At 34.1% G+C, this 9,904-nt stretch overlaps 1 protein-coding gene across 1 annotated transcript; it reads left to right on the top strand.

The window, feature by feature from the left end:
• On the top strand, positions 1,817 to 9,444 carry LOC105171120 (protein LIKE COV 2). The gene is made up of 7 exons (XM_011092144.2): positions 1,817 to 2,132; positions 4,383 to 4,435; positions 4,534 to 4,643; positions 5,233 to 5,400; positions 6,384 to 6,481; positions 8,236 to 8,362; positions 9,026 to 9,444. Exons 1-7 carry the CDS (start codon positions 2,007 to 2,009, stop codon positions 9,133 to 9,135), a joined length of 792 nt encoding a protein of 263 aa, XP_011090446.1. The 5' UTR covers positions 1,817 to 2,006; the 3' UTR covers positions 9,136 to 9,444.

Raw genomic sequence — 9,904 nt, 5'->3', positions numbered from 1 at the left:
CATCAATCAATTCTTTGTAACTAATTAATATATTTATGTATAATATGAATTCATTGTATACAATTAATTATTATATTCATAGATGCATGTATCAATTCATTGAAATTACTTAAATATATACATATACATTAATTCGTTGCACTTAAATAACTATTATAGTCAATTAAATATATTCATGCATGATGAATGAAACATGTACTATATAAATCTCAATATGAAAATAAAATAATTCATAACACCCAACCATGTCTTCTCATTTAAAAGGCATCACAAAATCATCCATGAATGATCAAATGCGTAAAGCATTAAAGACTTCATATTTTAGTAAATTACCATAATATTTATAATTGTAATATATATAAATTATTAATTTAGAGTTTTAATGGGACCTAGTATTTATAAAGGAATTTTCTGAAAAATTATTATCTTATTATCTTATCGAATTTGATGATTTTTTACAAAGGCCCAAGTCGGGACCGGAAGATTTTATTATTTTAGAGAGTTTATTAATTTATAGAGTATTAATTTATAGAGGTTTTACTGTATAAAGGGTTTTTTGCACATAAATAATTTTACAAAGGGATTTTTATGCAATTATCACCCCGCACCCCCTTTTTTTTCCTCCCTACACACCTTACTTCTTGAAATTGCACAAATCAAATCCGAAGTGTGTTCTTATACACGTCGGACACACCATATTCCTTTTTTTTATTTTTTAATTTTTAGAAATGTCGTGTCTGACTCATGTTCTAGGTGTGTCGGCACACGGCGTTGTTTTGTTGCCTGACACTGAATAAAGTGATTTGTTAAAGTGTCTCTTTGTTCCGTCGTTGACCCATGATCAATGGCTGGACCATGCTCTTGCCTTTAGGCCCCCCACTACCAACCTTTTAATGTCGGGATATCCGGGGTTTCCACCTCAATAGAACCAGTTTTATGCAGCAAACCCGGAAAACTTCCTTCCAGTGTATCCCGTGTCCCTTCCTGGGTGAGAATTCTTTGCTCTCTCAGGCAACTCTTTTAAGAACCCTCTTTAGGCCCTCGTCTTCTTTTGTGCTTGTAATAAAAAAAAATTCTGTTTCGTGCCCTAATTCAAACGCGGAGAAGCAGGCAAGTTGATTCCCATCTCTGAAGGTCAGTTGGCAAATTCCCATTCTCGAGGGTACAAAGAAAGATTGAATCCAATATGTTGTGGGCGCCTAATGAAGTGTATTGTAGATTAACTTATTTTACAATTTAATATGAATAAATAAATTAATGGAGCTAGAAAACTTTTACTATTAAAAATAATTATTTCACTGAAAGTAGAAAAAGAAATGCACACTCTGACAATTTATTAAGTCGGTACAAGTATAAAAATCATAAGAGGTAGCTATATTTACACCCTTTAGTTTATGGTCTAAATAGTCAAATCATTTATGTCTTTTGTGTAATTATACATACTACTACTGATAGTGGAAATAATTAGGGTAATGTTGTTGACATTTTTGGGGATGTACGTATAATTTCTCAAAAAGTAGGGTGATTTGTGTAAATAATATTTAATATAATTTCATATGCAAATAGAGAATTTGAAATATTATTCTCAAATCATTTAAAAGAAATTTAAAGTTTTTAGTTTTTACATAATTAAATAGGATAAAACAAAAAGATATTTAAGCATTTATTCATTTTACTATATATAGCATGATAAATTAACACTTGGGAACAAATATCTTTTTCAGAAATCATAATCAGTGTTTGAGAGTATGACTAGTTGCGTTAGTACCTTCTGCTTCACTCGTAGTACTTCCTTCACCAGCACTCCACACATGACAACAATACTAAAAAAGAAGGAGCTTCACTCGATTTCTCGATTTGTCCAATTCTACAGTGAACTAACATCCTGCTGGCAAATCATAGTGTACCTATGTTCTAACAAATGGCTTGCTTGCCTCAATCTTCAACAACTGTAATCCCTAATTTCCCGATTGAAGAGACGTTGAAAATTCGGTGAAATTTCTATAATGGCGGAGGAGAAGGACCCCACGTCGGTGCCGCTGAGTCAAGGAGCTCGCGAAGAAGAAGAAGGGCGAGATCCCGAAGACCCGTTAAAATCTCCTCCTGCTTCTTCGGATTCTTCCACTCGTAGGGTTGGTGAATTTTCCCATTTAATTATTCTCTCCATAAGCGCCCGCACAGACTCTTCATATACATATATATATATATATATAAATATTTACGTTTTAAATGTAATTGAAATTTAATTATTGGTGTTGCACCTTATTTATAGTTGAATTTCTGCTGGGTTGCTTAATTTTTGGGTTGATTTGGAAGCGGTCTAATTGATTGAGCATCACGGGTTGTGATTATCATTAAATGTGTCCTTAATGAAGTGTTGGTTAACTGAATTCGTGCCCTGAACAATGCCATAAACGAAATGGTGATGATTTTTGGATGTCCCCTTCTGAGGAAATAAAATGATGTAAATTAGAGGTGCAATGGATCTGAATAATATGTCAAGTGTAAATTATCTCTTAATTGCTTGCTTTTTGTAATGAGTTTGTAAGCTTGTCAAAATTGTGGTCTAAATTCAAAGAATTTCATTTGTTTCCAGATGGGCAATATAAATTAGGATGGTCCCATTATATTCATTACAGTTGAAAAGAGAACATGAATTCGATCTTGCATAGTTAAAAAGAAAAGAGATTAATATGTAGCAAAATTAATCTTTTCCTATCAATGGCCAACTCCTCATAAATGAAATTACATTTGATCCATAAAACACTTATCTGCAGATAATGATGCAGTGGCGAGGTTATGATGTCTTTGTTTTCTTATTGTGCTGGCAAGGTGTAATGAGAACATCGTCATCTCGTGATGCCTTTTCTCCCACAAATTTTTTTTACCTTATGTTAGTTATAGCCTTTGCACCAAACAGCCTGATACCCTCACAGAATTGGATTGTTTATGATAAACCGAACTGGTTTCCCTGTTTCACAACCATGAACTCAAGGAGAGTTCAAATTTTGATTCACTTTCATACATTTGCTGCATATGCTTACTAAAATTTTACCGCAAATGACGCAACTCCTGGTGTCTAAACAACTAATGGATAGATGATCACATAAGTAAATAAAGGGGAAAAAATTATGTGTAGTATTAGATAACGACGTGTTTTTACCCCATGTTGTAGTCCGTGTATCTTAAGAAATTTCTATGAGCTGAATATATAGGTCACTCTCTTTTAGCTCTCTGAATGTCCTTGTATGGAAAGCTCTAAATGCAGCCTTTATCCAGCCAATGGTTTTATTTTCTTTTTCCGGCTTGTGATCTGAAACTGTTGGGCAATATTTGGTTTGTTTTCTCCAAGATTTTGATTATATTGTGATTGTGGTTGAGTGTAGAGTTCTGATTTTCAAACTTGTGAGAAATTGGCGTGGTTGACTGAAGATAATTTTACGTATCAAAATTTGGGGACGGGGTGGGGTGGGGCAAATACATTCATTTGATGTGGTGTTGTTTTATTGATGTGATGATAGGCGTATATCATATGTATATACAAATTTCCTTATGCATGTGTATACATATAACAGGTATTTTTATACTTAATGCGCATAAATGTATTTATTACTTACATGCATAAGTGCATGGTAAAAGTATGATGAAGTAGAAACATACAATGTGGATGAATGTGACCTCTCATGAGTAAAAATAAAATTATGAAGATTTATATTTATTTATAAATATAAAGACTAATTTCTAAATATAGATATATATGTATTTATGTAAACATAGTCAATTAATTATTAAATACACATTAATACAAGTACAAATTCACATTTACTTGATTTGATTATGAGATCATTGATTTGAATATATAAAATAATATTGGACATGGTGCAGTTACGTAATATATACTGTGGTAATTCATATATGTAATATTTTTTACATATGGATGGAGATGCCTATAAATATTTATTTATATGTATATATGTACACACACGTATACATAGAAACACAGATATATTCACCTTGAACTTAAAATATAAGTTATTGCCTCTTCAACTTATTTCGTGGTTGTTTGAGTTTCCATTACGCTGTATCTATGCTAAGGATAACCTATTTTAACAGTCTAACTTTCAGATGTTCACTTGTGCTGTTTGATATACATATTTTATTGTTGGACTCTGAAATTCCGTATAATCTGATTGCATTTCTGAAGAACCAATATACTGAAACAACATTTACATTCATACTAAACAACTGCAACATATCAAACTCCCAGTTTTATGCTCAGATTCAAACCTTATTTTGGTCTAAATATAGTGCTAGATGCTTTTTTGGTGGAATTGTTATACTGTTTCTTTTGATGTCTAAAGTAATCCTATTTTCTGTTCCAGGCTTGCTGTTTTGTACTACAAAGTTGGGTTTCAAAAAAGTTCATGACTGGATGGTACTTATCCGTCTTTATAAGTTGCTATTTAAAATGCTCAAGTTTATCTAGATTTGTCAGGTTAAAACTAACATTGTAATTAAACATCTAAATTGCAGTGTTGTTCTGTTTCCGGTTGCTGTTACATTCTTTGTAACTTGGTGGTTCATACAGTTTGTTGATGGTTTCTTTAGTCCTCTATATGCTCAGCTTGGTGTTGACATATTCGGTGAGTTTGTAGTCTATGAATTCTCCCTAGTAAATGGGCAATTTCCTCCTCTAATTTAGAATTTTTTCATTTCATGATTCACTCTGTACAAGAAACCAAAATCAGAATCGTCTTATGCTTATTTTGCAACTTCCTGAAAAGGAAGTACCATGGTCACCTGTTATGTTGACAGTGTCTGTTAGTATATCTTTCAGTTATATAATTCAAATAACCGGAAAATTGTCATTGTTGCATGGTTGTTTTCCGTACTACGTCTGTTCTCTGAAAAATTGCATTACTTTCCAGCTTGCCCCAATGAATGTTTTTGATGCAAATCTTTCCTTTATGAATTGGTCTGTACCTGTGTTGTTTTGAGGTTGTTTCAAGTTAATATCTTCTTATTTTATCTTGTCTTCTTCTCTGTTCATGATGCCACTGGAAATGATTATTGTAGCCCCCTGTGTTTCTGTCTCATGAATAGTATCTCATCTATCAGTAGTAGTTTTATTCCTCGCTCATTCTTTTGTATCTTAATTTATGTTCATCTATGTTCTACTGTCATCCTTAGTGTACTGGGATATGCTTCCTTAGTCGATTGTTTTGGGTGCAGGACTTGGATTTGTGACATCATTAGTTTTTGTATTCCTTGTTGGAGTCTTTGTTTCGTCATGGTTGGGTGCTACAGTTTTCTGGATTGGAGAATGGTTCATCAAGCGAATGCCATTTGTCAGGCATATTTACTCAGCCTCCAAGCAAATCAGTTCTGCAATTTCTCCTGGTAAATAATAAACCTTCCGTGCTAGCTTTTCTATAGGTATTGAGATGTTTGATGTTTCAAAATGCTAATATTTTTCATGCTGTACTCCACTAAAAGCTAGGGATTGTCTCACCTCAAATACCTTTATGGGCTTCATTCTATTGGCACCTGTCTCCACCCTTTCTGTGGTGGAGAAAAGTTGTACTCAGAAACTAAGTTTGTTATGCATGGCACTTCAGGTCCTTCTGACATTGGGATTTTGTAATTGTTTTAATTTTTTTAACCTTCATCACTGCAAACAAAAAATACTTGTTGACCTTGCACAGAAAAATAATTTTTCTATGGATTTGTTAGTCTATATTGGTTGAGGCTCTTTTGGATAAAAACTCCTCTGCTGTGAATAACCCTGTGTATATTAACAATATTCTGACTTTGTTTCTGGAAATATGTATTTGCAAGTGTTTGGATTTTACAAATATTTGCTGCCTCTCAATTCTCTTAAAAAGTCACATGTCTGTTGTCTATGACTATTTTTGTTTATAATATTTGAACTTGCAAACTAGCATGAGAAAGGACTTATGACCTAGTAGCCTTCTATGCACCAGTGTGTAACTATGTATTCATTCTTTTCTGACGCCTTTAGTTCTGCCCCGAAACTCTGGACCAGTTGAAAGTTGTGGGAAACCAGTGATTCATGTTATAAGCTTTTGGAACTTTCTTCTACTCAATATACTGTTTATGGATGGAATTCAGTTTTAGTCTTAGCTTATAGCCCAATTGTAATTTCCACAGTTGAATACTATTGAATTTATAGCCAAGGGAAACGTGATATAACACTATGAATTCACCATCCCACCAAGACGGGGTTGGGTGCATTTTGGTGCTAACTTGGTCCTTGAGTCTGAGAATGATCCATATACATCTTGGTTATCCTAATTTTTCAAATGGTGCCTTTTTTGGGGTCATATTTGCTGTTTGAATTTTGTACTTCATGTTCTCTGCAGATCAGAATAATACTGCATTTAAGGAAGTGGCAATTATTCGTCATCCACGCGTGGGTGAATATGCATTTGGATTTATCACTTCAACAGTTCTCCTTCAGGTATTACGGTAGTTTATTACATAGGTAACATCTTTCATGGGCTTATTGGCAAATAGATTCTACTTTGAGGTAACATGAAGCCCAAAATTAATCAAATTTGTGAAGAAATGAATTATTTGGAGCTTGATTCGCTGTGAAAAACCTGAAGGGGAAGGCAGTTAATGAAGCTAGGCTGCTTCGAAGAGCTAGGTAGTTAGGTAGAGATATTAGGCAGCTAGGACCTTTACCAAATAGTGTTTTTTCATGTTGTAACTAGAGCTACAGCAGCGAGTGACGGACTCTCGGGTGAGAGGTATTAACGAATCAACAATCAATAGAGGCAGTAACGGGAGGGGAACAGTGTCATCGCTCCCTAGCCAGCTAACCGGAAGCCCAAAAAGCGTGAGGGGAGCTGGCATAGTTGAGATGATACTGTTACTCTCCCAGAGAAAATCGAGGGGAGTGAGTGATCCTCGGGTGAGGAGCACGAGCGACTAACTCTCTATATAGTAGTAGTAGCTAGCTGTTGCCTTTTAGTCTTGTTGCTATTGGTGTAAGGTGTAGAGCTTTGGTTGTTAGCTAAGGCCTGGGAGTCTTGTAGCTAAATCGAATAAGGGGAGCTAAAGGGGGACCCTTCTGTCAATTTAGGAATTACAGAAGGTCTGTTGCCATGCCTAGTTAATAAGATAAAATTATTGGGAATAATTGAGATTTGTGACCATAAGCAAGTATCCAACTAAAAACAATAGTACCAACACCTTCAAGTTTATGTTACGGTCATTAATTTTTATATGTAAAAGTTAATCTAATTTTTAAATGTGTCAGAGACCTAACTGCAAAGGCTACCATTAATAATCCGATACGTGGTATTACCAAAAATATAATTACTTTATAGAAAACACAAAATTTGGAGTTATTTTCCAAACGTCTTATTGATTCATTGATAATCATATCTCCGTTCTATAAATTATTGAAATTATATTTCATAGCTTCAGTTTTGGTCTCACATGTAAGCATTTTAAAATATGACTCTGCTGTAATTTGGCATATACTTTAATTTGGTTCTTCTCCTCATTATTAACGAATTTCTGTTCAGTTATTCTGAAAATTATGCATTGTTGTGGTATATATAAAAATTAGAATATAATCATTATGCATCATATCTTGTTGAAAAAACTCTTTATGCATCTTGTATGTTCTCTTATGTCCAGTTAATGGTATAACTTTTCTCAATGGCATTCCCAATTATAAGTTTATATATGTTGTGTGGTCATTGGAGAGGGTTTACAACTTTCATCTTGGTTTCTGAAATCTAATTGTTTTTATTGTAAAAAGGACTCATTAAGTTTGTAATAACAAATTTTCTTATGTATGACCTTAGAGATACATTAGTATTTCAGTAAATCTAATGGACTCTCACAGGGAGGTCATTCCAATAATCCAAATGATACGGGAGTAAGATTACCAAAAGTCAAAAACTTTCGAGAGGTGTTTGCTGATAATCCTTGTTATAGTCCATGACACAAGTAGTTTTTGAATAAATAACAAAAATTCTTCATGTTCCAATAACTATTTTCATTTAGAACTGACTTTGGTGTTAAGGAGCCATAAGATGTTGGATTCATGACTGAGGTTAGAATAATGTACATCATCCACTATAATCCTTACCCTGGGAAAGTATGATGGATTTAACATGATAGCTTCCATGTGTTGACTGCTCGCCACGTATTGTGATATTCTCTACATTTGTTTGTTTATTTTTTCTTCTGATTCAGAGAGACGATGGAGATGAAGAACTCTGCAGCGTTTTTGTCCCAACAAACCACTTATATATTGGTGACATATTCTTGGTTAATTCCAAGGATATTATAAGACCCAATCTGTCCATTCGTGAAGGGATAGGTATGATACTATGCTGTGTCTAAATTCCTATATACACTAGCAACAGTTATGTCCTAAGTTATGAATTTTTCAGTACCTACATTATTATACCATGACTTGAAATTTTGCACCAAAAGATACTGTTAGATGCCTCATGTTTAGAATGTTCCTCCATTTCACTATTTGTTTCGAGGGTGACCGAAAGACTCCTCTTTATCTTTTTGAGCATACCAATGGACTGATGAAACTCTTAAGGCTGTCCCTTTATCAGTGCTGGGCTTCACCAGTGAATATAATCAACAGGGCAAGGTGGACATTGAGAGAGGGGTTTGCTATAAAACAAAATTGATTTATATGTTGCCAAAAATAGCTCCTTTGCTAGAGGGATATTTCCGGCAACTATGCAATGTCCTCATGTGAGTGCATGAAGTTGGTAATACAAAGAAACTTCCTCTATTTGGTTTTAGGCTGGCAAACTTTCTCCACATAAGGTCCATTAAATCATGATGTTATTATTGGTGCAGTAAGTTTACAACTTTATCCAATGTGTTTGTTCATGTAAAGAACCTCGGACGCAATGCTTTCAGATTATGAGTTATTTCTGGTGCATGAATGTATACATTTGTTACTTGATGTGTTATTCCTATTTTGAATGCTGCGTCACAATTTCCGTTGAAATTGCAGAGATTATCGTTTCTGGAGGCATGACAATGCCACAAAAGATCACTCCAATCTCCCCAATCGAAAGAGTTGCTCGGCAAGGTGAAAGAATTCCTCTGAGCAGACTGGTGTAAAGATGTGGAGTTTCCATTTCAGGTATGCTTATTACCCTTGTGGACTAGACTAGACGTTATTTGGAGTTGAAGGTGGTCGAGGCTATATAAGAAAATGGGAGATAGACAACCATAGTGGAATTGGACTTGTAAGGGTACCGATTATTCATTTTGTACTAGGTAGAAAAGGTTGATGATGCCTTTGTTGTATGGACGACCTTGTATCTTGTCATATCGCTGTATTCGATGCGACGACGCCGGAGATGAGAACTGAGATCATATATATGTTGCTATAATTGAAAGCTTTTATGCTAGTTTTTAGATTTTGAACGTTGTTCTGATACCTTAATGCTTTGTTTGGACCTCGGATTTTGATGAGGAAAAGGAGAACAAAATTAGATGTACAAAGAATAAAGCAGAAAGTGCTATTATTCGAAGTGAGGAGTTCTTTTTACTCCTTACTAAAACTCAAGGACCAAAGGGATAGATAGGTTGAAATTCAGACAAACTGTGGCATTTGTTTTACTAAATTCAAATAATTGTCATATGTTACTTCTCAATTTACCAAAAAATGTAATTAGTATAAAAGGATTATTATTTGATGATAAATTTTAAGCCACAGCAAATATTTGAGAAGACGAACATGTCGTTAGTTGTATAGCCCGATTTCAGGCAAATGCAGTAAGTTTTAAGATTTAATTTCTGTATCTTATCAGTGAGTAATTAATCATAAATCCCTTATGTTGTGCGAGTTTACTTATTTGATAGAAGTTGAAGGACCAAATTGTTA

This window comes from Sesamum indicum, linkage group LG9, assembly GCF_000512975.1.
Source record: "Sesamum indicum cultivar Zhongzhi No. 13 linkage group LG9, S_indicum_v1.0, whole genome shotgun sequence".
In the NCBI taxonomy this organism is placed as follows: domain Eukaryota; kingdom Viridiplantae; phylum Streptophyta; class Magnoliopsida; order Lamiales; family Pedaliaceae; genus Sesamum; species Sesamum indicum.
This window is presented reverse-complemented; position numbering and strand designations above follow the sequence as displayed.

Bases quoted from the DNA above. Each gene is read 5' to 3' on its own strand.
- LOC105171120 (XM_011092144.2), top strand. From the start codon at position 2,007: ATGGCGGAGGAGAAGGACCCCACGTCGGTGCCGCTGAGTCAAGGAGCT. The intron at 4,644-5,232 runs GTGAGTTTGTAG...TTTTGGGTGCAG, and splicing joins GCTTGGTGTTGACATATTCG to GACTTGGATTTGTGACATCA. The intron at 8,363-9,025 runs GTATGATACTAT...TTGAAATTGCAG, and splicing joins GTCCATTCGTGAAGGGATAG to AGATTATCGTTTCTGGAGGC.